This window comes from Melospiza melodia, chromosome 9 (assembly GCF_035770615.1).
Source record: "Melospiza melodia melodia isolate bMelMel2 chromosome 9, bMelMel2.pri, whole genome shotgun sequence".
Taxonomy (NCBI): Eukaryota; Metazoa; Chordata; class Aves; order Passeriformes; family Passerellidae; genus Melospiza; species Melospiza melodia.
Genome location: NC_086202.1, coordinates 12,664,303 through 12,690,005, shown reverse-complemented (window position 1 = coordinate 12,690,005; position 25,703 = coordinate 12,664,303). Strand labels below are relative to the sequence as shown.

Sequence of the window (25,703 nt, the reverse complement as noted above, 5' to 3'; positions counted from 1 at the left end):
AGACTATTTTGTTGCCTCTTAAGAAATAAACAAAATTTTTCATGGGTTTGAAAGGCTGTAAGTACAATAAGCCAAACTCTTTTGCCAGTACTGCCAATTTATTCTGACTGCACCAGAAGAATTGAATCCAGCATTAAAACAGCAACCAAAAGCCAGGATCTTCAAGTTCCTTGTAACTGCCCATGTCTCTTCATATTTACATAATGCTTTGTGAGATGAAATCTTTGCTCTTGAAAGTGGAAATTCGGCTGAGAAGGCAGTGTTGGAGAGGGCTGGGCAGTTGTTCCCTCCAGCCAACACAGGCCGTTCCCCAGTGTGGTTTATGGGGCTGTATTGAGGTACATGGTCCAGGGAGGTTTGCCTGGTAAGTATAGAGAGCCAGGAGATCAGGCTGCTGTTCCCAGTTGTGTCCATCTCCTCCTGTAATGGTGCCCCCCTCTGCCGTGTTTGCTGCTTCTCTAAAACATGACACACCTCACCTGAGACAAGTTCTGGCACCCCTTTGTAGAGCCTGTTGTGCTGTTCAGGGGGAAGGTGCTGGTAGGTGATAAATTCCATACTGACCTGTATTAGTGACTCGTTTCCTGAGATAAACTGCTCCTGAAATAACTTCTCCTCCTTGCCTCCCACTTCTAGGGTTTTTGCCAAACTATTTGCTACCTCCCTATGAGGAAGTGGTGAACCGACCGCCGACCCCCCCGCCCCCGTACAGTGCCTTACATCAGCAGTGTGTCCCAGCAGGCAGCAGTAGCACAATCCCAGACCCGCCCAGGGCCCTGCAGCCAGCACAGAGCAGCTCTGCAGCACCCAGCAGCAATATCAGCAGTACTGACAGCACCGGGGCGCCCAGCCGCGGGGACCCCGAGCCCTCCAGCACCGCGCTGGGCGAGAGAGCTGTCGCCAAAATGCAAAGCGTTGAGCCCGGCAGCACCAGCACGGGAGCCGAGCTCGTGGAGAGGGCTGCTCCTGATAAGGATACAGAGTGCAAGGAGGAACTGCTGAAAGGTTACAGCTCTGAGAGCTTAGAGCAGAGCAGCGCCATTCCCGACGCCAAGGACAAGACCCCGGGCAGGCAGCGCCGTTTCACCGGCGACTCGGGCATAGAAGTCTGCGTGTGCAACCGGGGCCACCACGACGACGACCTCAAAGAGTTTGACGGGCTCATCGATGACGCTCTGGACGGGCCCCTGGACTTCTGTGACAGCTGCAGCGGCCGTCCCCACGGGGACGAGGAGGAAGGGCTTTTCAGTGCCACGGAGGAGCAGCACCGCGAGCACAGCCACCACCACCTGCCCCGGCAGCCGGTGTGTGTACTCTTGAACACAATAAATGAGCAGGACTCTCCAAACTCTTGTTCCAATAACTCCCCCAGCTAAGGTGGCAGAGTGGAAGGGAGAATCGGGGGAAAAAAAAACAAATAAAAATGGAATAAGAGGATTAAAACTTTAACAGGAGGAAAAGGTGATACAACCTTCTTTTTTTTGTTTATTTTTGTTTCTCCCCTCCAATATAATATGGGGACTAGACCTTGAAGGCCCAGCTTGTGGGGGACGGGTCACTCTGGGTTTTGTTAATTGTATCTGCCCTGCTTCGTGGAGCAGGGACTGATGTTTCTCAATGAGACCTTCTAAAGAATGGAATTTTTCCAACGGTAATTTTGGTGATGGTTATTATGAGTTTGTTGGTTTTAGTTTTCCGAAACACTGCTTTATCTTGCAATCAGTAAAACTCAGCAAATCTCACCCTGGGAGGATACCAGATCACCATAAGGCTTCAACCTCCAGGTGTCTTCCCAGAAGCAAGCAGCTTCTGACAGTGCCGGCAGTCAGTAGCCCAAGAGTTCTGGTTTGATATAGTGCTCTTGAGGCATTGGGGATTTCTTTCCATCTTTTTTCCTTCTTTTTTTTTTTTTTTTTTCTTTCCTAATGTTAAGTTTTCCTGAAGCTGGTGAATGCCCAAACACATCAGCCCTATAACCTCTGGTGCTTCAGTGTTTAATACAGCAGGTAGGAAGTTTCCCACTTGAGGCTGGTGACTGAAGGACCAGTTTCTTCTAGAAGGAGTGTTAGTCTACCTTAGGCAGTTTGAAAAGAAAGGGTTTGCAGAAATTTGCCTTTATGTGTCATTTTTAAACACAAGTGTGTTCCTTCAATGCCTCCAAGAGCACAGTTAGCAGTAGAATCCAGGCAGCTGGGCTGCCTTCCAAGTACTGTGGTCTCCGAGTGACCTTTTCCCGGTGTGCTGCAAAAGGGCTTGGCTTTATTTTTGTCCTTTTTTTGCACCCCGCTAGCAGCACACTGGAGTTCAGATGACAAAAGAACAGGGCTCTCCTTGGCCAGCGTGCCTTCAAGCTTTAGCGATGCATGTTGAACAAATGGAGACGAGAGCTCCGTCCATTGTGAAAGGGATGATTTACCTTGTAGATGTGGAAGACCTGTGCAGTATTTTTTTTTATCCAAAAATTTGGTGCGATTCTAATGATGACCACTTAAAGAAATGAATGTCTGTTTTCTTTCTTTTCGGTTTTTTTTATGGTGGCAACTGGCTACTGTATAATGTCTGTGAGCGTGTGTGTGTGACTGCAATCCATGCATGCGAGTCCTACTGGTAATATGAAAACCTGCTGTAAGACTGCAAGAATTTACTGTAGCTTTGCTTTAATAAACAGTAGAGAGTTTTGTTAGTAACAACCTGAAGGAAGAAAAAAAAAAAGAAAAAAAAAGGAAGAACTGAAGCTAACATTCCCTAGAGTGCTCATGTGGAAGAGAGCACAGTTCAGACTATGTAACTTGTTCTTGGGATTTCTCCCCGTCCCTTTTATAATTATGGTCGTCCAGATCATTACTGTTATGGGGAAAAAAACATTGAAACCTGAACTTGGACATACTCAGATCTGATTGATTGAAAACCAAAATCAGTTTTAACTGAGGTGGAAACCAAAATATAATGCCTTTTCTGATAACTTGTCCATGTGTATGTGTATCATTTTGTGAGCTAAGAACATGATCTTGTCTTTAGTTTGTGGATTTGTTTTGTTATTTTACCTGGAGGTGTGTTGGCACTGGCTGGCTGCAATGCAAGGGAAGTGGTGCTTATGCAAGCATTTTACCTGCACATTTGAGGAGAGCACTCTTACCTTGCAAGGTTTGGAAGAATCTCACTCCTTTGCCCATCACAGCCTTTCTCTTTCCTCAGAACAGCAGATAAGGACAGCTCTTCTGTTTGGTTCTTAGGGTGCTCTTAAAACTGAAGGACTTTGATTTGGATTCAAGAGACCTCATTCCTGGATGTCTGGAGCCTGGAGACTTGGATGAGTGGTGACAGAGAGGCTGCACGTGCCCCAGAGCCTGGCTGCGTGGGGGCTGGTCACTTGCAGTTGTGTTCACTGACCACATGTATCTTTTCAGAAGATAATCAAAGATCCCCAGTGCCAGCCCCAGGAATTCTGTACATATTGGCACCTGGTTTTGTTCCTTGCACCACAGAGGAAGCTAAAAAAAATCACATCAGTCTGTAAGGAATGGGGCTTACTGCTGTAAGTCCTGGGGATGGTCCTGTGCCAGTGGGGGACCCTTTGCCAGCATTTATGTGGCATAAGGAATCTCCATATTTGCTTTCCTGCCATCCCACTAACGGCAGGAGAATCCTCTGGACATGGAGGTAAGTACCAGTAAGCCAAGCTGATGTGTCTAATTTTAAAAAGTCTGGAAGAGCAGTGGTGCCTCTTATGACTCCTGGAGGTTTTTTGGGCATTTAGAAACAATAAATAAATGGGGCACAAACCATGTCTCTTCAGCTCCCAAGTGTCTGAGGAACAGGACTGTTAATGGCTTTCAGTGCTTTAGGATTTTAGACCTGCAGCCAAGGGGCAGCTGGTATGGGGAGGAGTGGTGCAGGGCAGCTCCTTGCATATACCCTGGCTGCTGCCTCTTCAGGTGGCAGAGGACTCCCAGAGCTCCACCTTTGGAGCTTTAGAAAGGTGCTTAACCCTCCCATATATGTTTGTGTAGGAGGCTAGTGTGGCCCAGAGAGCTCTTCTCCAAATGCACGCTGTAAAATGCTGGAAGTGTGAGGGCATGGGCAGATGTGTTATCTCCAGCACTGGAATACCAAACCCCACCCATTCCCAGCTATAAGGGGTGTTTTATTGGGAGTCATGAATGCATCTTTCCAAACTGAGTTGCAATAATGCAGCAGGTTTTACAGCAAATTAGTGTCAATCTAGTGTTCAGTGTTCTGCTTACAATGTGCTCTAGGTGTGGCTGCCAGTACTTCTTGAAGTCTGTTTTTGCTAGAGTCCATGGCCATGTGGAGCTGCTTACATGGAATGTTTTTGGCCGCTGAAGCTGGGAGGGCAAGGATCCAGCAGGTGTCGTGGTGGGCTGGGGTTATGTTGCCTGGGGACAGGTGAAGAGCACAGTGTGGTGGCTCAGCGAGTGTCCCCTGGGCAAAAGGGTGGCTCCTGGGATCAGTGGGTACTGCAGCATCTCCTTGGTGTTCCCAAGGGACTTTTCACCTCTGCAGTGATGCAAACTCACTAACTGGGAGCACTGGTGTGATCTTCCTGCCAGATATCATTGCATGCTTGTACAACCCTGTGGATGGGTGTTGGCTGAAGATGGAGGAGGAGGGAATTGTGTCTTGATGCTTGCTGGCAGCCTGCTCTCAGAGCTTTGCCTGCCTAACTGGAGGCTAAGGAAAGCAGAGGTGCAGTTAAGTCTCTGTGTTACAGTCATCAAAAGCTTCCTGGGGCAGGAAGCCTGGAGAGAAGCAGAATGAGCAGCTCTACTGCCAGCATGAGGCTGCTCTGCTGAGTGATGGGAGATTGGGGCTCCCTGGGCACCCCTCACTGCTCAGGGATGTGAGTCAGTGGTTCTGAGTTCTGGGGCTCCCTGGGCATCCCTCACTACTCGGGGATGTAAGTCAGTGGTTCTGAGTTCTGCTCTGCACAGCCAGGGCTCCCCAGCTGTATCTCCTCTGGTTCTCTGCATGCCCTGGCTGGGCTCATCCCAGCCTGACCTGCTCCAGGCAGAGCTTGGCAGGGAGCTGGGGCACAACTCTAGTGAATAAACTCCTTTGCTGTCCTCATTCTCCCCAAAGGCTGCTGCTTCGTGACCCCCATCACCACCAGTGCAACGCATCCCAGGGAGACTTTTGCTGCTGGTTTTTTTGGGTTTTTTGGTTTTTTGTTTGTTTTTTTTTTTTTTTCTTTAGTTTATATAGGAAAAGCCAGGCCGGGAGGGGGCAGACAGGGAGCCCCTGGCTCAGGCAAGCCCCACAGCATCCCACAGTGGGCAGCCTGGGAAGGCCAGGATGAGTTGCCTCTTGGTCAGAGCTGGTTCCCCCCATCCTTGCAGCACAGATCTGTTTTTATCAGATGGGACGGGTGCCCGGTGCGGGGCCGTCGCGACGGTGGTGCAAGCGCTGCAGTCTCTGTGCCGGGGGGGGGGGGGGGCACAGGCTGCCGGCTCCTTTCTCCGTTTGTTTTCGACCGGCAAACAGCTGTGTCCTGAGGTCTGTGCTTACTCAGCTCTCCTGGCCCCGCACCCGGTGCAGAGCCCGCAGGTATTCCAAGCGTCTCCTGCTCCTCCTGGGCTGGCCGTCAGTCTCGGCACAGTGCAGGGCCAGCCGGTGCCTGGTGCAAAGACAAGCCTCTCAAACTTGGAGGGCTTCTGAGCTGAGCCCTGTGACACAGCTGGGTTAGCCAAGTGCTTTGAGGGTGGCTGTGCCCCCCAAAATGAGTTTGTGCAATGGAAAGGCTCAGGCTTGCTCTGCCCAGTGCCCTCAGCAACCTGCGTATGTGCTTCATGGTGTACCCAAGAAACAGTGTGGAAATGAAAAACCTTCATTCTTTCCATTGTCACCAGTTCCTCCCTTGCAGACCCCCTTTGCCTCAGGGAGCTGGAGCCAGTGGCCCAGGTGAAGCTTTCTGGTGGAGCCAGGGGTTTGGGTGCAGCAGCACAGCCCCGGAGCAGCTGTCAGGATAGAAATACCAGCCGGGTGATTCAGCAGTGCCTCTGCCCACTCCCAGAGCAGGGAGCAGCCGTGCCGGGGGCTGTTTACCAGCTCACAAAGTGCCAGGCAGCTGGTTCTGGGCTCTGAATTTCCCCAGCAGCATCTTCTGGTGGGGAGGACATGGGCTGGGTAGGGGGCAGGACAGCCTGCAGCAGGGCCCAGCTTGGGCTGCTGGGATTTGCAGCATGTGCTGGTCTCCCAGCCTAGGACAGCACATGCCAGCCCTGGCAAATGGGAAAGGTGGATTGCAAGAGGCTGTGGCTGGAGGCATTCTCCAGGTTAGAAACATCCCTGGTTCAGAGGTCCCCATTTCTGCCCCAAGGTGCATTTAGCACTTGTGTGGGTGCACTGGCAAACAAAAGGTGTCAGCCCCTTGTTGATTTTGGCAAGGAGAAAATCCTTTCCCTTACCAAGAGCAAAATCAAATGCCTTGGCAAAGGGGTACAAATGTGCTGGAGGTCCTGTTGATGCTCCTGGAGACATCACAATGTTTCAAGAGACTGGAGTAGAGCCTCCCTGCCAGTGTGTTCTGCCAGTGACAGGATTTGGGGCAGGGGAAGGACAAGGCTGGCATGGAGGTGCCAATCCCCAGAGAAGCCTAGGGCATCAGGTTTAGCCAAGTTTTTTCCCAAAGCCCGTTCTGAGCCCCGTCCCCCTTCACCCATACAGTCTAGCAGAAGTAGAGGGATTGCCACTACACACCAGTAGTGGCATCCCTGGTGTGATGGAAACAGGCAGGAAAGTAGGAGAGTATGTGTGGCTCAGCCCTTAGAAACCATTAGAGACTCTGTGCACCAGCTTCTGGTGGGTCAGCTGCTCAAATCAGCCTGAGGATTGCCCTTGGGACAGGTATGTGCATGGCAGTTCTTCCTCCAGCTCTTCCCTACCAACCTGGGCCCCCAGGAAAATGGACTAGGAGGAGGGAGGATGCTCCCAGTGCTATGCCAGGCTGCAAATGCATTGCCTTCCTCATCACCCTCGTGCCACAGGCTGACAGGACCCATTTGGCATCTGATGCTGGTGTTGAAGGGGCTGCATGAAAGCCAAGTGCTGAGGGTTTGAAAGAATTCACACACACTGAGCAGGAGATTCAGTGGTGGGGATGTCTGTTTTCCTGCCTGCTAGCAAGAGAGAAGGCGGGGGAAAATGAGGGGGTGTGCAGGGCTGGGGTGTCACATTGTGCTGGGGCTCTGTGGGGCTTTCCCCTCTGCCTTGGCTGCTTTCCCTCCAGGGGCCCTGAGCCATGGCTGTGCAGCTATTTAGTTAAATATTAAGAAGTCAAGTAATAGAGAACCAGAAACCTAATTACACGCTGCCCTCCATGGCACAGTAGTTTTTGGCAAAAGCAAAGCAAACACGGCCCCTTGCGTTACAGGAAGGTTGTGCTTTGCTGCTGCTGCTGCTGCTGAAGCCATGGCCAAAATCCAGTCAGGCAGTGAGTGCCCAGGATAGTGAGCAGGCAGGAGCTGCCACGCTGCTGCAGAGAGGCCACAGCCTCTCAGCTGAGCCCAGTGCTCCCAGCAAGTTGTGGGGCCACCATCTCAAATTTAACCCTGTCCTCCGTCTCGTGCCCAAATAATAGCCGGAGCCATGCTGTGTTTGGAACAGCTTTATCAGGATAACCCCCCCTCCATGGGGCAGCCTCTGTGGTCCCATCCCCCCTGCCTGGGATCTAGGGCTCCTCCCCATCACGAGGCCGCTCTCCAGGCCTCCCTCAGCCTGGCCTTCACCTGAAATTTCTGCACCTGCAGCACGACACCAAACTTGCCCTCCAGCGAGGGCAGGGGCTGGTCCTCAGGGCACTCCAGTGTGAACCTCTGCAGCACCCAGGCCAGGAAGAGGAAGAGCTCCATCTTGGCCAGGACTTTTCCCAGGCAGACACGGATCCCAGCTCCGAAGGGGAGGTAGCTGGGTGAGGGTGAATGGATGTGCTGGCCCTGCTCATCCAGGAAGCGGCCTGCAAGGGAAAGGGGCACCACTGGCATCAGCAGGCTGACCCTTCTGCCTGAGATCTGCCCGAGTTCACCACGTGTGTCCCTCCTGGGAGCTGCAGGAGCAAGAAGTGTGAATGCCCCAGGCAGGCTGGAGCAGCTTCAGGATCCAACCTCCCAGCACCAAGCCTCCCTCCCTCTCCTGCTGCACCCACCCAGCCATGCCCTGGCCTAGGAGGGGATGAGGATCACACAACCCACCAGGATTGAACTCCTCAGGCTTGTCCCACTCCTTCTCGTCATGGTGCACAGACCAGAGGTTGATGATGACCCTGGCACCCTTGGGGATGGAGTATTCCCCAATGCTGCAAAGCAGACACAGAGTGAGGCAGTGGCTCCCTGCCCAGTCTCTGCCCATGAGCTGGATGTGCCCCATCCAGGGGGGTCTCACCTGGTGTCAGCAAGGGACACGTGTGGGATGAGCAGGGGGGACACAGGCCGGATGCGCAGCACCTCACTGATGGTGGCCTCCAGGTAGGGCAGCAGCGGGCGGTCGCTGAGGTGGGGGTGACGCACCAGGCCGATCTTGTGGTCCATTTCCTCCTGGATCTTCCTCTGGATCTGGGAGGAAAGCAAAGACCATTGTGGGAGCCCAGGGAGCGAGATGCCCTGTGCACCCAGCATCATCAGCATATCCTGTCAGCTTGTGTGGGGCAGAAGTCCCCACAGCCTGATCGTGCTTATCTGCAGAGCCTGACTTCTCTTCTGGCACCTGCCTTCCCCAAAACTCCCCATGGTGTCCCTGGTGCTGGAAGGAACCCAAGCCCCCACTGTGGAGTGCAGACCCTACCTCAGGGTAGTGGAGCAGGTAGAGCACAGCCCATTTGAGCACAGTTGTGGTGGTCTCCACACCGGCCCCAAAGATGTCCCCCACTGTCATGAGGAGGTGGTCGTCAGTCAGCTCCAGCCCTGGCTCCAGAGGGCTGCTGTTCTCAGCACTGAGCCTCACTTGCAGGAGGGCATCCATGAGGTCCTTCACAGTGTCTCCACAGAAAGCTTCCTGCCGAGGGACATGCATGAGCCAGGCTGTCCTGGGCACAGTGCCCACCGCCCCAGCTCCAGCATCTCCCTATCCTGGCCCTGCTGGCACCTTGTGTTCAGTGAATTTCTGCTGCAGCAGCTGGTCCCGGACCTGGAGGCATTTCTTCAGCAGGGTCAGGTCCTTGTTGGGAAATATCTGAGGGAGAAAAGCACATTACAACAGTCTGCAGCTCGGCCCAGCCCTTGCAAGCCCCCAGGCAGTCACCCTATGCCCACTGGCTCTCGTGGGTCACCGGGACCGGGATGCTCCTAACTCAGGGATGCTCCTACAGGACACATCCCAGCTTCTTCCTCTCATCTGAGGTGAGAGAAATGGGCGGTGCCCATGTTCCTGCTCACCTGGAGCCAGGGGAAGATGTCCACCAAGCTCTCCTTGGCCACGGTGTCCACGATACCCTGGCTGTACTCCAGCATGGCCTCGAACTCGGGGTCCCCCCGGCGGTACGAGGAGTTGAAGCAGAGGGAGCAGACCACGTTGGTGACGGCCCGTGTGAGCTCGGGGGCCATGTCCAGGGCCGTGTCCTGCGCAGCGCTCAGCGTCTCGCACAGGGAGGCGGCCTCCCGGCAGACTGGGGGGGAGCAGAGCCACGCCAGGGGTGATGAGGGAGTGGTGATTAAGCCAAGGGGGGCTGGAAGGAGGGGTCCCCTGCTCCTACAGCGTGTGCAGCCTGCAGAGGGCACCCCCAGACAGGGCTGGGCCCTGAGGGGCTGGGATGGGCAGAAGGGACAATGCTGGGTGCTGGGGGGGGGGAGCAGAGAGAATGGAGATGTGCAAGGATGTCCTCCTGGGCAGAGTGGGGAGCTGGCTCCATGCCTCAGTCTCCCCATCTGTGAGAGAGGGGAACTAAAGTTCAGTGTAGAAAATACACGGAGAGGTGTTGGTAAAGTACAGGGCATATAAGGAGAGGGACAGAGCCCCTGCCTGGCAGGCTGAGGGGACACCAGGGGACACAGGCTGAGCCACTGTCTTTCCTTCGTTCCCAGGGAATCGGGGCACTTAAGAAGAAAAAGTACAGCGTGGGAGGGAGCCAGAGCTGGGAGGGAGCCTGGGGCAGGGGGAGGCACTTACTGATCTTCTCGAGGGCGAGCGAGCCCTCACCGAACATGGAGAGGGCAGTGTGTACCAGCTTGCGCTGGAACTTCCACAGGGGCCCGTAGCTGGCGAAGGCGATGTCCTTGCCCCCCCGGGACAGCAGGTCCGTGGTCACCTGAGGGACAGGCAGTCCCAGGGTCATCCCGCTGCAGGGCAGCCCCGCGGGGGAGGGACGATCATCTCACCCCATCCCAGAAATGGTCCGGGGAGCTAGAGGTTAATGCAGGCAGGCACAGCACAGAACATGAGGTTTGCTTTCTCCCTCTCAAGGACTGATAAAGAGATCTGGGGACAGATGTGAAGGCTAGGGGCTCTAGGATGCCCAGGGAACTTATGGGGTACAGGTAATACCTGAACCCATATCCCCGTGCCCAGGGATGCAGCCAGCTGCAGGGAAAACGGGCACCCTTGGGACGGAGGATGACAGGGCTGGAACCCTGGGGAATACCTGGGGAGCAGGGTACGGAGGGGCCGCCCTGCCCCGGCTTGCTGCAGGCAGGATGGGGAGGGGACACGGACCCCGCTGCGTGACTTTGCCTTGGGAGTGTCCCCCTCCTCACGCCACGCCACAGTGGGAAGGGGTCCCCAAGAGCTGCTGCCCACTCACGGTGCGGGGCCGTCCGGCGAAGTCTTTGCCCTTCTTGAGCAGCACCTCCCTGGCGTGCCGATAGCTGTTCACCACCACCACGTAGTGGGAGCCCATCCAGAGGGCGTACAGGCTGCCGTACTGGCCCTGCAGGCGCCACAGCCGCAGGTGGAGCTGGGGGTGCCCGGCCAGCTGCAGCAGGCTCCCCACCAGCGGCAGGGCCGGCAGGCTCCGTGGGCGCCCCAGCCCCGTGGCCGTGGCCATCGGCAGGGTGTCCCTCCGTCGCGCCAGCCGCCAGGTGCAGAGCAGGGCCAGGGCCAGCAGCAGGGCGCCCAGCAGCGCCATGGCGGGGCCGGCTGCGGGGCTGCGGCGCGCGGGGGGCCCTTATAGCGGCGGCGGGGTCGTCTCCTTGACTCTGAGGCGGGCTCGGCTCCTTATCGGGGGGACGAGGAGGGGGGAGCCGAGCGCTGGGCCCGTGGCCAGCTCTGCAGCTGTGGGCGCATGGCGAGGGGCGAGGGCAGCGGGGCCACGGCCGCCCTGGGGGAGCTGCTTCCAGCACTGGGGGCCAGGGGATGCCCAGGGTCGGATCCGTCCTTGGGGTTCCATCCCCAGGGCCCTGTGGTGGGCCGGGGGTGTGGGGACAGCTCGAGGTCTGTCGTGGGTGCTGTGAGCACAGCTGGGGGGTCTGGCGGGGCACTGGAATCCATCCCCAGCCAGGGAGCGCCTCGACAGATCCGGGAGGGAATGGGCAGCACTGGAAATATTGAGCAATATTAAGCGCGGAGCATCCCTCATCATCAGTTCTTGTCAGTGCTGGGGAGACGCAGGTAGCACTGGACACTGCTGGGCAGCGCTTGGCAATGCTGGTGAGCGCCGGTCAGCCCCTGGTACTATTGGTGAACCCTGGTCAGTACAGCAAGTACCGGCCAGGGCTGAGAAAGGCTGATCAGGGCTGGCCTGTGCTTGTCAGTGCTGGGCAGCCTGTGGGTGTCCGTGCCGAGGCGATGAGGTGTGCTGGGGGAGTCCTTTGGGAATTGAAGCCCCTCCCTGGCAGCATTCCCGACCACCGCGGACTCTGCGCCGTCCCGAGCCTTCAGGCCCCCGGCGCTCGCCGTAGCAGCTCCCGGGGAAAGGCGGGGCGGGCACGGGCGGGGTAAGATGGCGGCGGGGGGCGCGGCGGATGCCCAGGCGCGCTTTGGCCACTCGGTGAAGGGGCTCCTGACCGAGAAGGTGACGAGCTGCGGCACCGACGTGATCGCTCTCACTAAGCAGGTGCTGAAGGGCTCTCGTAGCGCCGAGGTGAGCGGCGGGTGCCGGCGGGCGGCCGATTACAGGGCCGGAGCGGAGCTGGGAGCGGGGAGGGCGGCGCAATGCACTCTGGGAGCTGTAGTCCGAGGAGGGGACACATCCTTGTGTCTGTGCAGGGACGGGGACAGCGGGAGCGGAGCGCGGGCACGGCTGGGCAGCGCCTCGGGACTCCGGCGGTGGCAGGCGGGAGGGTGACCGCCAGCTGTCCCGGGGACAGGTGGGAGCGGTGCCTCAGGCGCTCCCGACGGATGTGCTGTCACGGCACCGCGGTGTCACCCCGAGTGTCACCCTGCCAGCCGTCACGGGGGCTTCGGGAAACGCAAAGCTGCAGCGTCTCAGCCTGCTCTGTACGTTTGCCTTATAGCTGCTGGGTCAAGCTGCCAGAAACATGGTGATGCAAGAAGATGCCATCTTGCACTCGGAAGATGTAAGCTGTGTTCTTGTGCTGGAGCAGCAGCGTTTCTGGGGACGGGAGGAGAGGAGGGTGGTAGGAATGGTTTGCAGCCGTGCTACAACTGCTCCCGGAGCCCTGGAGTCAGATACATAACTTCAGGCAGCAGGGCTGGTGGCCAGAATAACTTAGTGCTTCCTCAGACCCAGTGCTGCTGGACTCCTGATGTCCTGCAGGCCGGCCAGCCCTCAAGCTGTGCCCTCTCTGACAGAAAGCTTGAGGCACTGTGGGCTGAAATAAAGCACTTGTGTCTCTGCCTGTCCCTGGGAAAGGAGAAGGAAGTGTCCCACTGCTGACAGATACCAGTGAGGGTGTTTTGGAGGCAGTACAGCAATACAGTGGTGGCTGTGCTGGAGGAACGCCCAGGGCATTAGGACAGCTGCACTGTGATCTCTGTAGGCATTCATTCTTTGTTTTGTTCTCCACAGAGTTTAAGAAAAATGGCCATAATAACTACTCATCTACAGTACCAGTAAGTAGGGGACACCAGTAAGTAGGTGTTCTCTCTTGGGGGCTGAGTGGATCCGTCAGTCCTTCTCTGTTCTCCTTAAAGACTTTGCATTAAGCTCAGACTGATCCCTCTTTTGCAGTTCTTCAAAGCTGAGCAGGCCTTGGAGCTGGAATTTTCCAGCCCTCTTCCAGGCTGTTTTGGGGTGGGAGCTGAAATTTTTGTCTCCTGTTTGCCATGCACTGTATCTCCCATGCGTGTGTATGATGCACCTGGGACTAAGAAGGAGAAGCCAGTGCTGCTTCTGTCCCCCAGAACTTAATCCAGAAACACCCTGGAGTTTTGGCCTCTTGAGCCCTTGTTTGACATAACATAAATCATGACTGAGATTTTGTTTTTCTAATGCTCTTTTTTTTCTTTCCTTTTCTCCTCCAGGCAAGAAGCAATTCAAAAGAAGTGAGTTCTGGGAGGACCTGGGGAACATGCTGTGAGGGTAGAAAGGGGAAGGTGATGGAGTTGGATGGGGGAAAGCAGGATGGAAAGGTTTTTGCATCTGCCTTTGAGGCAGATGCTGGCCCAGCAGGATAGCACTTCAGTATTGTGAAGAGATGGGAATTTGAGTGAAGAGATGGGATTCATACCCAAGCTTCCTTTGATTCCTTCCTGCCCACTGATGTGATAGAGCATGTGAGGTTGCTTGTGAGAGGAGATGAGGGTGGTGGGAGCAGAGCTGTGTACAGCAGGGTGCATGAAGTGAGGTTTCCTTTGTGGGGACACAGAGGGGGGTCAGGGGACCTCAGGGTTTCTCTTTGCTGTAGTATCAGCTCTAGAGCTGCTCTGGTGCCTTGGGCACAGGCAGCACAGCACAGTCTGGGAGCAGATCTCACCATGAATCTCCTCTTGCTTGGTGCCCAGCGTGGAGCGCTCGTCAAACCTTCAGGACCAGCTGAGTCACTTGCTGAAATGAAGGGGAGCTGAAGGCTTGAGGAAATCTCAACCAGCACTGAGGGAGTGAAGTGTTCTCCCCCCTCCAGCCCCTGGGGCTCAGAACTATGTCTGGATGAAGCTGGATGTCAGCTGGGATAGGTGCAGAGTCTGTGCTGCTGGGCACATGGCCCCCTCTCGTGTTCCTGCATCCACACCTCTGCTCCAGAATGCTCACCTGCACACCTGCACCTGGCTGAAACAAACTTCCCTGAAACTTTGCTCTTCCCCATAATCCCTGTGTCTGCTTACTTCCCATGTAATGTGAAGTGCTCAGCCCACCCCAGCACCCTTGGCAAGAGATGCAGAGTTGAGGCATGGCATTTAAATGCAGGTGCCTGCAGTTTGCTACTGGTCTGTATTTAGCCACAGAGGTGGCACAGAGTGCAGTTTATTTAGGGCATTTTAATCAGTGTGAGCTGCAAGTGCCTGGGTGGGTGAGGGGTACTTCAGTATAGGCTGAGGTGCCAGTCCCAGCACAGAATTTCTGAAACCAGGAACCTAAGCATACACATCTGCCAGTGGCCTAGCTGGATGTGGTTTGACCATCATCCTCCTCAGAGGTTATCTTATTTTCCTCTCTGCCAGAGTTTGGAACATCATCCCTTTGCCAGCCCATATGTGCTGCATTCGGCCTTCAAGTGCATTCCTTCTCCTGAGCTGCTGCTCCAGCTTTTGATGAAGCAGCCTTGGCTGTGGTGTGTGTTTGTATCTGGTTGGGAAGGTATCCAAAGGCCTTCTTGGGAAGCAGGCAAGAGAGCATCAGGAGCTGGTGTGCTCAGTTCTACACTGCTCTGTTGAAGACTAGTGAGCTGTTCACATCCAGGACCAGCTATAAATACTGTGTCTTGTTTTTAGTGAGTCACTTATCTGGAGCACTTGGAGTGCACGGGAAGCACTTGTTTCCCTGAGTGTGCTTTTCACCAGCTGATAGGAGCAGGCAGGCTGAGAGCTGACACGGGCCTGCCACATTCCAGTTGGAATGCTGCTGGAGTCTGGCTCCTGTGCTGCAGAGCCTTCTCAGACTAGATTTCCATCCCTGCCAGTATTTTTGCCTTGGGTGACATTCTGACCCCAGCTTTGCAGGTGCACTTTGGGAATCAGAGTTTTCCCTGTGGCTCTCTTGCTGGGAATAAAAGCTGTCCTGAACACCACCAAACTGCAGCAGTCTGTCCTGGATTCTGTTTCTAGTGGTCCCTGTGCACTGAGGAGACTTTTTGGGATGGATGGTGTGTCTCTGCCCCCCCAGGATCCCCCATTCTGCTTCAGCTCAGAGGGCTTTGCAGAGGCAATGTGACCTTGCTGCAGGTGGCTTGTCTCTTCCAAAGTCCTGTCCTCTGCAGAGCCTACAGCAGTCTCGTGGCATTAAATTTGTGTCTCCCTGCCTTTGGGACAAGCAGGGACAGGGCTGCACTGTGGAGATGCAGAGCTGTTGGGGAACAAACAGCAAGGTGGGTTTTGGGGGTGTGGGTGCCGCAAGAACCGTGAATGATGGCAGCGTGCTCAGCACAGGAGCAGGGCCAGCGGCCTCGCTGTGTGCCCATGTCCCACAGAGCCAGCGGCCTCACTGTGCCCACGTCCATGTCCCACAGAGCCAGCAGCCTCACCGTGCTCATGTCCCACAGGGCCAGCGGCCTCACTGTGTGCCCATGTCCCACAGAGCCAGCGGCCTCACTGTGCCCGTGTCCCACAGAGCCAGCGGCCTCGCTGTGCCCGTGTCCCACAGAGCCAGCGGCCTCGCCATGCCCATGTCCCACAGGGCCAGCAGCCTCGCTGTGCCCGTGTCCCACAAAGCCAGCAGCCTCGCTGTGCCCATGCCCATGTCCCACAGAGCCAACAGCCTCACCGTGCTCATGTCCCACAGGGCCAGCGGCCTCGCTGTGTGCCCATGTCCATGTCCCACAGAGCCAGCGGCCTCGCCGTGCCTGTGCCCGTGTCCTGCTGGGCCGGGTGCCAAGGGCCTGGGCAGGCAGGAGCCGCTGTCGGGATGGAAGCCAAGCTCCAGGCCGTGTGGGCTGCTGGGATAGCACAGGATACTGGGGAGGAGCTGGGCAGAGTCCGACTGGCGCCCTGCGACTGGAGGCAGTAAGACAGCCCAGGGCCTCTGCCGGGGGTGCTGGGGGTGCCCTTGGGGCCAAGGGCTCTGCAAAGCAGGGTAGGGGGATTTACCCTGCTGGGATGCTTTGGGGGCTCATCTCTTTGGGGTAGCTAGGTTGGATTTTTGGGGTGGAGCGATGTTGTCAGGTGCCTCCTGGGGCATCCTATTAGACTGCAAGTTTGGGGGGATTCTCAGGGTTCTGCTGGGAGACAGCAAAAAGTGCTGCTGTATCTGGGGGAAGAGGGGGATTCAGAACTGTTGGGAGGACCTGGAGTGATGCCCATCTCTGCGGTGTCAGCCACCAGCCCCACATTCCCATTTCAGTGGCAACTCCCATCGGACAGCAAATCCACCAGGAGGTGCAGGTGAGGAGTGTGGAAGGGAGCTGGGGAGGGATGGGGCAGCTGGGTAGGGGGTGCATGCCTGGGCTGTGCTAGATTTCCTGCTGCCATTAGAGGATAAAGGTTGCTTCCAGGCCCGGATAAAAATTCCAGGTGCACTTGGCAGCTTTGCTCCTGTTTCACACAGGAATGGGGCATGGAGCAACCTGGCATTTCCCTGCCCTTGTTCCCTCTACCCTTCTCAGCCAGGGAAATGGTGGCTGCAGCCTGCAAATTTACTGAAAATGGGAATTCCCTCCTGCACAAGCACATCAATGCGTGTGAGCAAAGGGAGCTGGGGAGGATGGGGGCAAAGGGATGCCTGATCTTACCGTAGTTTTTGGCTAGGTGGAAATGAGAGTGCCAGTGCCAGAGGGCATCTACACGTGTACAGGCTGAGTGCAGGCATGGCCCCCATGTTTATGAACATAGGGAGCTCCCAGGGCTCAACTTGGCGCAGTTCAGTGGCCTCTGTCCTTCCCATCTCAGGACTACTATGGCAAAGAGCTGCAGAAGTCAGAGGACCTCAAAACCAATGCGTGCATCACCTCAGCCAGGCCCGTTTCCAAGCTGGTGAGAGATGCTCTGGAGCGCATCCATGAGGAGGTGGTGGCCAGGTAACTCCCAGGGTCTCTCCTCCAATGCTGCATCCCCATGGGCTGCAGCCCCTTCTTGGCTGTGCCATGGGGCACCTGCACCCAGCTCAGCTCAGCATCCACCCAGGTACTACGGCTGCGGTCTGGTGATCCCTGAGTGCCTGACATCGTGCTGGATTCTGGACCTGGGCAGTGGCAGCGGCAGGGACTGCTACCTGCTGAGCCAGCTGGTTGGGGAGCAGGGCCACGTCACCGGCATAGATATGACCGAGGGCCAAGTACGGCACGGACCTGGGGCTCCCTCTCACCCTTCCAGGCAGCTCCTCCACATCATTCCCTTCCTCCTGCCAGGTTGAGGTGGCCAAGAAACACATTGCCTACCATACGGATAAGTTTGGCTACCGAAAGCCGAATGTGGAGTTCTTCCATGGTTACATGGAGAAGCTGGGTGATGCCGGACTGGCTGATGAGAGCTACGATATTGTCATGTAGGTGCCATGCAGGGCACAGTCACCCCCAGTCCTGCTGCTTCCTGGGGTTGTGAGCTGGGTCTGCATCCCAATGGGTCACTGCTTCAGAAGCACGTGTTAGAAAAAGGGAAATCCCAAGCCAGATGTGCAAGAGCGTGCAAATAAGCCTTGGTCTCCTCCCCCACAGCTCCAACTGTGTGATCAACCTTGCCCCTGACAAGAGGGCTGTGCTGCAGGAGGCCTTTCGTGTGCTGAAGGTGATGGTGGGCTCATTCCTGTGGCAGCAAAGCAGGCTTGGGGTGGCTCTGTTGTTGGAGTGCCACTGAGAAGTAGCAAATGGGATCTGGCAAGGCATGGATGCAGGATGGGGTCAGGGGAGGGCGTCTCTGCGGAGGGTCCCAAGCAGGGTAGGATTAGGGGGTTCCCAATTCTCCTTGCCCCTTTTGTATCTTTGCTTCTTGAGGCTTCCCTTCACTCCTTGCCCTCCAGCCCGGGGGAGAGATGTACTTCAGTGACGTCTACGCCAGCCAGCGCCTGAGCGAGACCATCCGGAAGCACCGGGTGCTGTGGGGTGCGTAGGGCTGTGGGACGGGGGTGACATGGCATGGGGGGACTGGACCTTTGCCTGCATCCCCCATGCCTGTGGTCTCGTTCCAGGAGAATGCCTGGCAGGAGCCCTGTACTGGAGAGACCTGTACAGCATTGCTGAGGAGGTGGGGTTCAGCCCCCCGTGCCTGGTCACCGCCAGCCCCATCACCATTGGCGACAAGGAGCTGGAGGGCATTGTCGGTGAGGATCCAGCCAGGGAGTGCCAGCTCTGGGAGGCTCTGCTGGCATCCCAGCCCAGGTGTTCAGTGGCCAAGCCACCAACCTCTCCCTTGCAGGCGACTGCCGCTTTGTTTCCGCGACTTACCGCCTGTTCAAGGTGCCGGCTGGCAGCCGGACCGGGCCAGCACAGGTCACCTACAATGGCGGCATCGTGGGGCACGAGCGAGAGCTGGTGTTTGATGCCAGCTTCACCTTCAAGGTTTGGGGAGGCAGGCTGGGGCTCTAGGGAAGAGTTAAAGCTGATGAAGCTGCTACTCAGCAGCATCCTCTGTGATCTGGGGGGCAAGCTTTGGTGGAGGGGGAGCCGAGGGGCTGTGTAAACCCAGGAGAGAGCAAATGTCCAGCAAAGGGAGGCAGATACATGCATTGTTTTGTGGTAAAAAGTAGAAGTAGGACATCCATGGTGGCTTCCCAACATGGTTTGAAGCCTGATGCTTGGGTTTTGTGGGTGTTTCTTCAGATTTTGGGCCAAGATGTGCTCCTGCTTTCACTCTCCCCATCATCTGGCTGGGTGTCTGGAGTCCCCTAGGACACATACCAGGACCCCAGACCTGTGACCATTCCTCTGTCCCCAGGAAGGAGAGGTGGTGAACGTGGATGCTGAGACGGCTGCGATCTTGCAGAGCTCCAGGTTTGCAGAGAAGTTCCTGATCCGAGCTGGTGGAGCCAACGCTGCAGCACCACAGGGCTGCTGTAGCAAGGGAGTGAAGGTTGGTAGAGGGCAGCTCTGTGCCTGGGACATGGAGGAAATGGGACATGGGTGTCCCAGGCCATCAGAGTTGCTATGGGGTGTCAGAAGGGCTGTCACATGATACCAAGACACCTGACTCCTTCTGGGCTGGGCAGGAGCTCATGGGACACCAAGAGTGGTGCCTGCTGCTTGAGTCAGGACAAACTGTACCCCTACCCAAGCTGGAGCCCTCCAAAGGGGGATCTGCTCTCACCACCCCAACATGTCCATGGGGACTGCTGAGGCTGACAGCTGGACTTCTCTGAGGTCTCCCAAGGGGAGTCATCCTTCCCCTGAGGGGATTGCTGTGCACAGCCTGCCCCAGGGAGATGATGGCCCATCCCCATGGTTTTTTCCTGTCCATTGCTCTCCCGGCTGCTGATGGAAGAGCAGGTTGGCCCTGGCTGCCAACCCTGACCCTACAGCACAAAGCATTCTATCTGCTGGAAGCCTATCTCTTCTCCTTGGTGGTTCCTGCAGCCTGTAGATGGACCAGGAGATACAAGGGAGATAACACCCTGCAGCTGTGTATCCCTGAAATACGGCCTTGTGCTTAGGAAGGGGAGATTTTCTCAGGACTCTGTCCAAGCAGGAGGCATTTCTCAGATAAAAGCAGAGCCAAAGTCCCAGACAAGCTCTTGGCTTCTTCCTTGCTGCAGGAAAAAGCAGCTGGAGTGACCCAGAGGCTGCTCCCCATGATAGCTAGGGAAGTGCTAAGTGCCACTTTCTCAGGTGGCTCTTGCTTCCCACTGGCCTGATCCTGCCCTGGGTTTTTCTCTGTCCTTCAGGAGAAGATCTGTGATCCCTTCCAGCTGCTGGAGTGGCTGAGAGCCCCAGGTCCTGCCAGGTGTCCTGGTGGCACCTGTTGTCCCCAGGGTGCTGCTCAGTCTTAAGTGGTGTCCCTACACCCCTGTTGGAAGTCAGTGGAGTGAGAGGCCTTGGCCCCAGTGACGCCTCCCACCAGAGAGCAAATAAACACATGTCTGAGCTCAAAGGCTGTGTGTTTGTAGCTGCCACAGGGCCGTGGGTGCTGTGCTTCCCTGGCAGGGCTGGTGGGGCAGGTTGTGCCTGGTTGCAGTGAGGATGTGTCCTGTGAGTCCCCTCACTGTGGGGCTGACACTGGCTGTGTGGCTTGGGCACACAGGCAGGGAGAGTATCTGTCTCACTTGCAGCCCTGCAGCATCTTCCAGGAGATGGGGTTTGCTCTCTCTTCCCCTCTGCAGCACCACTGAGGTTTCTGTTTTCCCCAGATTCCATCTAGTTGGAAAGCCCCGAGTCCCTGCAGGCATCTCACCTGCAGAGTTTTGCAGGGAAATTCAGCAGTTCTGGAAAAGCAGAAACACATCCAGCTGCATCCCACAGCAGGCAAAGAGCAAGATGGGAGGGCTTTTAGGATGTGGTGGGAGGTGATGGACTGCATTCCTGCTGCCCAGCATGAATCCCACAGGACCTGGCCCACAGAAGGTGCTTGGGAAAGGCTGGGGGCTGCTGAACAGCTAAACTTGGAAATAAAGGACCATTTCCACCCCTCCTCACACAGTAATTTTACAGGAGGGGCCAAATTTCCTATCTCTGCCATTTAAGCATCATCTTGCTGTGGCATGGGGGAAGTTAAGAAGCAGAACCCAATAAAATTTGGGTTCAGAAAGAAACAGGCCAATGCCAAGGATGCTCTGCCATAGCAGTAGCAGTGGCTGAGGAGGGTCCAGGTGTTCAGGACACCTGAAATTGTGTGGAATGACCTCACTGATGGGACCTTGGGAGGAAGGAGATGTTTAATACACACACCCCACCCCCAGCCCTCTTCCTAGATTACTTACAAAGACTTCTTCCAAGTCCCCAAACAGCTCATACTGGGAGGTTTGCAGCAATTAGCTCCTGCTATCAAAGGCAGCCTTCCCAGTGGGAAGGGAAGAGCAGGTGGGGTGAGGAGGGGTCCTACCTGCAAATCCCTTCATTAAGAAGGCATGAGTCCCTGGCATGGCCTTTCAACTTGCCTGGGAAGAGCTGCACCCGCAGCGAGATCCCCGCTCTGTGCATACAGAAAAAGGCCACAGCTCAAAGGCCACTATAATTGCACTGCACTGTGTTTTTCCCAAATTCTCAGCATGTCAGGAAGGAAGCAGCTAGGAGAACTTGACTTTGATGTGGAGCATTAGAGGTCCTCACCAGGCTATGGGGTGCAGTCGTGTCCTCTTTTCTTGGCTTTACTTGTGCATGCACAGCCTTGGGGTTTTTAGCCCCCAGTGTATTAAAAGAGGAGGTCCTGCAGCCCTATCCCAGGTGAGGAATACCTGTCCAACACCCCAGTCTGTATTTTGGTAATTGTAGAGATGGCCCAAATCCTGTTCTTCTAGTGTGAAGCTCTGCAGCACTGGTGTCCTCCCTCGGCAGGCAGAGGGGTGTTGTGATGGCAGTAACCAGAGGTTGTGATGGTCTGATTCACTCTGAGGGGAAAGGGAAGGGATTCCTGAGTCCCTGCTAACCCTGTGGTTAGCAGGGTGTCGCTCTGGTTCAGGGACACCTGTCACCTCCTTAGGGGAGCAGAACTCCCTCAGGATAAGCTGAATGAGGTTTGGGACCAGGAAAGATTTGTGGCTACAGCCCCCAGAGCATTGCGCTCTGCTTCACATCTTATTGGGTTGCCCTGCATAATTTATTCTTCCATTTTCCAAGCACTTAAACAGCAGGGAGAGTGTTTTACCGCTTCTAAAGGGTGTCAGCCACCACAAGCCATACTGGTTGCTCCCACGGTTGTTTGTCTCTGGCTCTCCAGGATGCTGAACTGTTTCCTGGCTCCTTCACAAGTGATGAGCATGGAGCGATGACGGCCGGGTGTGGGGTGTGGGGTGTGTGTTGCCCCGGCTGGGATTGCGGCACAGCAGCCGAGGCCCGGGAAAGAGCCGGGCTCTCAGGGCGGTGGGACGTGGCCGGGAATGTGCAGGTGCTTTCATGAATCGGGGCTCTCGGCTCTCCGTGCATCCCTGAGCGGAGGATGAGCAGGGCGGGACAGCTGGGGCGGCTTTCGATGCCGGGAAACGGGAGCTCCAAACCCCGGCCCCGCTCACCCCCCGCCGCGGCACGGGGCGGCGGAGCAGAGCAGAGGTGAAGGAGGAGCGCGGCCCGTCCGTATTCGGTATTTAATGGTGAATTCCGCCCTCAGGCACGACACAACCGAGGAAGTGTCGGGGCGGAGGGTGCCCGGGGGCCGCGGTGCCTCAGCTCGATTTCTTGAACGTCGCACGGTACTGCACCGGCGGCGGCTCGGGGCTGACTGGGGAACGGGCACGACTGAGAGAGCGGCCTCCGCCGCAGCAGATTCCGGCGGGAGGCACCGGGGTGCGCCCCGTCGGGCCGGGCCTACGAGGCGCGGCGGGACCGCCAGGGGGCGCTGCGCGACCGCCGACCAGTGCGACGCGCGGACGCGGGGCGGCGCTCCCGGGCCACTGAAGGGGGCGAGCGGCGAGGTGGGTCCGAGGGGAGCGGCGGTCGCCGTGGGCTCCGCGGGAGCGGGGGGAAAGTGGGATGGCCAGGCCCGTTCGGCCGCCCTGAGCCCCGGCGCGAGCGCTCCCGGAGCCGCTCCTCCCGAGCGCAGCGCGCGCCGGCCGCACCGCGTCCCCATTGGTCGCGCCCCTCCTAAGGCTCCGCCCCCTTCGGCACCGAGCGCCGCCGCCATTGGTCTCGGCCGCACGGCAGGCCCCGCCCCCGCGCGCCCGGCGTACACACCGGAGTCACGCGCCCCCGGGGCTGGGGAGGGGGCGGGGCGCGGAGGAGGCGTGGCTTGGCGCAGATTGGGGAGCGGGCGGGCGCTGATTGGCGGCGCCGGGCGGAGGCCCCTCCCCCGAGCGGCGGGCGGGGCGGGGAGGGGCGGGCGCGGGTAGAGGCGGCGCTGGTCGGCCCGGCTCGGCAGTCGCCGCCCGTCGGGTCCCGCGGGCAGCCGAGCCCGCGCCTCGCCCGCCGCCGCCGCCGCGCCCACCGCCGCCGCCGGGGAAGCCGGGGCACGCCGCAGGCGCTGCGCGGTGATGCGGGGCCGCGGCGGCGCCGAGCCCTGACTAAAGATGGCCGCGCTGCCCGGTGGGAACATGGCGGGGGGCGGCCGGGGGGCGCGGGTGCTGCTCTTGCTGCTGCTCGGCGGCTGCCTGGGCCGGCGGCCCCCGGCCGCCACCGCTGCCGCGCCGCCCGCCGCCGTCGTGCCCCCGCCGGCGGCGGAGGAGACGGTGATCATCGGCCTGCGGCTGGAGGACACGGACGACGTCTCCTTCATGGAGGGGGGCGCGCTGCGGGTGAGCGAGCGGACGCGGGTGAAGCTGCGGGTTTACGGGCAGAACATCAACAACGAGACGTGGTCGCGCATCGCCTTCACGGAGCACGAGCGGCGGCGGGGCGGGCGGGCGGCGGCGGGGCCGGCGGGACGCGGCGGTGGCGGGGGCGGCGGCGGGTCGGCGGGCAGCGGCGGGGCCCCGCAGCGCTGCGGCATCCGCACCTCGGACATCATCATCCTGCCGCACATCGTGCTCAACCGCCGCACCTCGGGCATCATCGAGATCGAGATCAAGCCCCTGCGCAAAACGGAGAAGAGCAAGTCCTACTACCTGTGCACCTCCGTCTCGGCCCCCGCCGCCGCCGCCCTGGGGCCCGGCGCTCCCGGAGGGCTGGCGGGCGCCGAGGGACCGGCGGGACCCCCGCCCTGGGGTGAGACCACTTGGATCTACCATGATGGTGAGGACACCAAGATGATCGTGGGCGAGGAGAAGAAGTTCCTGCTGCCCTTCTGGCTGCAGGTCATCTTCATCTCGCTCCTCCTGTGCCTCTCGGGCATGTTCAGTGGCCTCAACCTGGGCCTGATGGCCCTGGACCCCATGGAGCTGCGCATCGTGCAGAACTGTGGCACGGACAAAGAGAAGAACTATGCCAAGCGCATCGAGCCTGTGCGGCGTCAGGGCAACTACCTGCTGTGCTCCCTCCTGCTGGGCAATGTCCTGGTCAACACCACCCTTACCATCCTGCTGGACGACATTGCCGGCTCTGGGCTGGTGGCCGTGGTGGTCTCCACCATCGGTATCGTCATCTTCGGCGAGATCGTGCCGCAGGCTATTTGCTCTCGGCACGGCCTGGCCGTGGGCGCCAACACCATCTTCCTCACCAAGTTTTTCATGATGATGACCTTCCCGGCCTCCTACCCCGTCAGCAAGTTGCTGGACTGTGTCCTGGGCCAGGAGATCGGCACGGTCTATAACCGTGAGAAGTTGTTGGAGATGCTGCGGGTCACCGACCCTTATAATGATCTAGTCAAGGAGGAGCTCAACATTATCCAAGGAGCCCTGGAACTGCGCACCAAGACTGTGGAGGACGTGATGACTCCCCTCCGAGACTGCTTTATGATCGCCGCCGAGGCTGTGCTCGACTTCAACACTATGTCCGAGATCATGGAGAGCGGTTACACCCGCATCCCTGTTTTCGAGGGCGACCGCTCCAACATCGTGGACTTGCTCTTCGTTAAGGACCTGGCTTTTGTGGACCCCGATGACTGCACGCCGCTCAAGACCATCACCCGCTTCTACAACCACCCGCTGCACTTTGTCTTCAATGACACCAAGCTCGATGCCATGCTGGAGGAGTTCAAGAAAGGTGGGCCCGTGCCTGGGGCGGGGGCGCGGTGGGGAGGTGCTGCTCAGTGGTGGTCAGCATCCACCTGCTTGCAGCACGGGAGCTCTTCAGCGGGACCTCGGGTTCCTGCTCACGGGAAGGTGCTTTCTGCACTGGGAGTGACCAGTATTTAGACATCTGCCAGATCTACTCGTTCCCTGGGCCAGAAAGCTGATCCACGGCTGGGATGTGCCCCCAGCCTTTTTTCCCCCACTGCACTGGGATGTGTGTGTGGGCACGGTGCCAAGCAAGGTTGTTTTCCTTCTTGCATTTTCCACTCATCTGTCCGTTATAGTGAGAACCACTGACGGGAATCCGCGCCCATTCCTTGGCTGTGTCTTCTCTGTGCTTTTTCAGCTGGCCTGGCTGGGAGGAGTGGGTGGGCTGCTCGGTGCCTTTCAGGCTCAGTGCACACACGTGCTGAGATAAACAAGGCGTTTTAGCTCCATTCATAGGCTCACCCAGCCGACCTGCTCGTGCTCCCCTTGCTTTGATTGACACTTTGATCTTGTAACTCATAAATCATTTAAATGTCTTAAAATATATTCCAAAGCACCTGTTGGTGCTGCATTTCAGAGTTACAGCTCTTTTTCCCCAGGCTACCGTGTGCTTCAGGATCACAGGCTCAGCAGAGACGTGACACTTTCTAACGCTTTGGTGTAACTTGTGTATTAGTTGCATCAGAATGGGACTGAGGCTTTACGCCTTTCTCTTAATTGTAGGTGGTGCTGACTTGACAGATGCAACTTAATTCTTGTTAGAAGAATTGGTTATGAGTAAGGAAAAAACATCCTTGCTTATGAGTAAGGAAGAAAGATCTTTTCATTTTCTTTTTAAAATCTGTTCCTCTCTGCAAGCCAAATAATAATGCTCTGTGGCCTGTGCAGGAGGGAGCTTTCAAAGTAGTTGTTAGGTGAAATTTCAGACAGTTTGGATGTGTGGACTCCTGTGCTGGAAAAAGAGAGGCTATTTGGAGTGCCACCAGACTCCTGGGTTCATACCCAGGAAGATCTGATCAAAGTACCACGGAACAGCTTG

At 57.3% G+C, this 25,703-nt stretch overlaps 5 protein-coding genes across 9 annotated transcripts in view; 4 read left to right on the top strand and 1 right to left on the bottom strand.

Annotated features, from left to right (window-relative positions):
• The window catches only part of WBP1L (WW domain binding protein 1 like), a 59,139-nt gene extending 56,177 nt beyond the window's left edge, over positions 1–2,962 (top strand). For all 5 annotated transcript variants that reach the window (XM_063163295.1, XM_063163300.1, XM_063163299.1 and 2 more), the window contains one exon: positions 637–2,962. In XM_063163295.1, coding sequence (XP_063019365.1) covers positions 637–1,376 — 740 coding nt within the window. In that variant the 3' untranslated portion in view covers positions 1,377–2,962. The remainder of the gene's footprint in view (positions 1–636) is intronic.
• Positions 2,963–7,647: 4,685 nt separating this feature from the next.
• Positions 7,648–11,071, bottom strand: LOC134421645 (steroid 17-alpha-hydroxylase/17,20 lyase). Its single transcript, XM_063162831.1, has 8 exons — positions 10,706–11,071; positions 10,117–10,255; positions 9,387–9,616; positions 9,097–9,183; positions 8,797–9,006; positions 8,398–8,567; positions 8,208–8,311; positions 7,648–7,972 (listed from the first exon to the last, which is right to left on the bottom strand). The coding sequence occupies exons 1-8, from the start codon at positions 11,069–11,071 to the stop codon at positions 7,704–7,706; spliced, it is 1,575 nt and encodes a 524-aa protein (XP_063018901.1). The 3' UTR covers positions 7,648–7,703.
• Positions 11,072–11,880: 809 nt separating this feature from the next.
• BORCS7 (BLOC-1 related complex subunit 7) lies at positions 11,881–15,076 on the top strand. The gene is made up of 5 exons (XM_063163301.1): positions 11,881–12,025; positions 12,399–12,461; positions 12,914–12,957; positions 13,369–13,389; positions 13,849–15,076. Exons 1-5 carry the CDS (start codon positions 11,885–11,887, stop codon positions 13,898–13,900), a joined length of 321 nt encoding a protein of 106 aa, XP_063019371.1. The 5' UTR covers positions 11,881–11,884; the 3' UTR covers positions 13,901–15,076.
• Positions 15,077–15,929: 853 nt separating this feature from the next.
• On the top strand, positions 15,930–20,013 carry AS3MT (arsenite methyltransferase). The gene is made up of 11 exons (XM_063163294.1): positions 15,930–16,002; positions 16,340–16,380; positions 16,885–17,012; positions 17,119–17,269; positions 17,343–17,479; positions 17,649–17,718; positions 17,951–18,032; positions 18,119–18,250; positions 18,346–18,488; positions 18,865–18,999; positions 19,808–20,013. Coding segments are annotated over exons 1-11 (1,125 nt in total). The 5' UTR covers positions 15,930–16,001; the 3' UTR covers positions 19,913–20,013.
• A 3,064-nt stretch (positions 20,014–23,077) lies between these two features.
• CNNM2 (cyclin and CBS domain divalent metal cation transport mediator 2) overlaps positions 23,078–25,703 on the top strand; it is a 115,593-nt gene continuing 112,967 nt past the window's right edge. The window contains exon 1 of the mRNA XM_063163293.1: positions 23,078–24,647. Within this exon, the coding sequence (XP_063019363.1) occupies positions 23,078–24,647 (1,570 nt within the window). The remainder of the gene's footprint in view (positions 24,648–25,703) is intronic.

What these genes read in the sequence shown, in the direction of transcription:
- BORCS7 (XM_063163301.1), top strand. Translation starts at nt 11,885, where the DNA reads ATGGCGGCGGGGGGCGCGGCGGATGCCCAGGCGCGCTTTGGCCACTCG. An exon ending in ACTACTCATCTACAGTACCA is followed by an intron (nt 12,958 to 13,368) that starts GTAAGTAGGGGA and finishes TTTCTCCTCCAG; the next exon opens with GCAAGAAGCAATTCAAAAGA. An exon ending in CAAGAAGCAATTCAAAAGAA is followed by an intron (nt 13,390 to 13,848) that starts GTGAGTTCTGGG and finishes CTTGGTGCCCAG; the next exon opens with CGTGGAGCGCTCGTCAAACC.
- LOC134421645 (XM_063162831.1), bottom strand. Translation starts at nt 11,071, where the DNA reads ATGGCGCTGCTGGGCGCCCTGCTGCTGGCCCTGGCCCTGCTCTGCACC. An exon ending in ACATCTTCCCCTGGCTCCAG is followed by an intron (nt 9,184 to 9,386) that starts GTGAGCAGGAAC and finishes TTTCTCCCTCAG; the next exon opens with ATATTTCCCAACAAGGACCT. An exon ending in AGAAATTCACTGAACACAAG is followed by an intron (nt 9,007 to 9,096) that starts GTGCCAGCAGGG and finishes GTCCCTCGGCAG; the next exon opens with GAAGCTTTCTGTGGAGACAC.
- AS3MT (XM_063163294.1), top strand. An exon ending in CATGAGGAGGTGGTGGCCAG is followed by an intron (nt 17,013 to 17,118) that starts GTAACTCCCAGG and finishes GCATCCACCCAG; the next exon opens with GTACTACGGCTGCGGTCTGG. An exon ending in GCTGTAGCAAGGGAGTGAAG is followed by an intron (nt 19,000 to 19,807) that starts GTTGGTAGAGGG and finishes TCTGTCCTTCAG; the next exon opens with GAGAAGATCTGTGATCCCTT.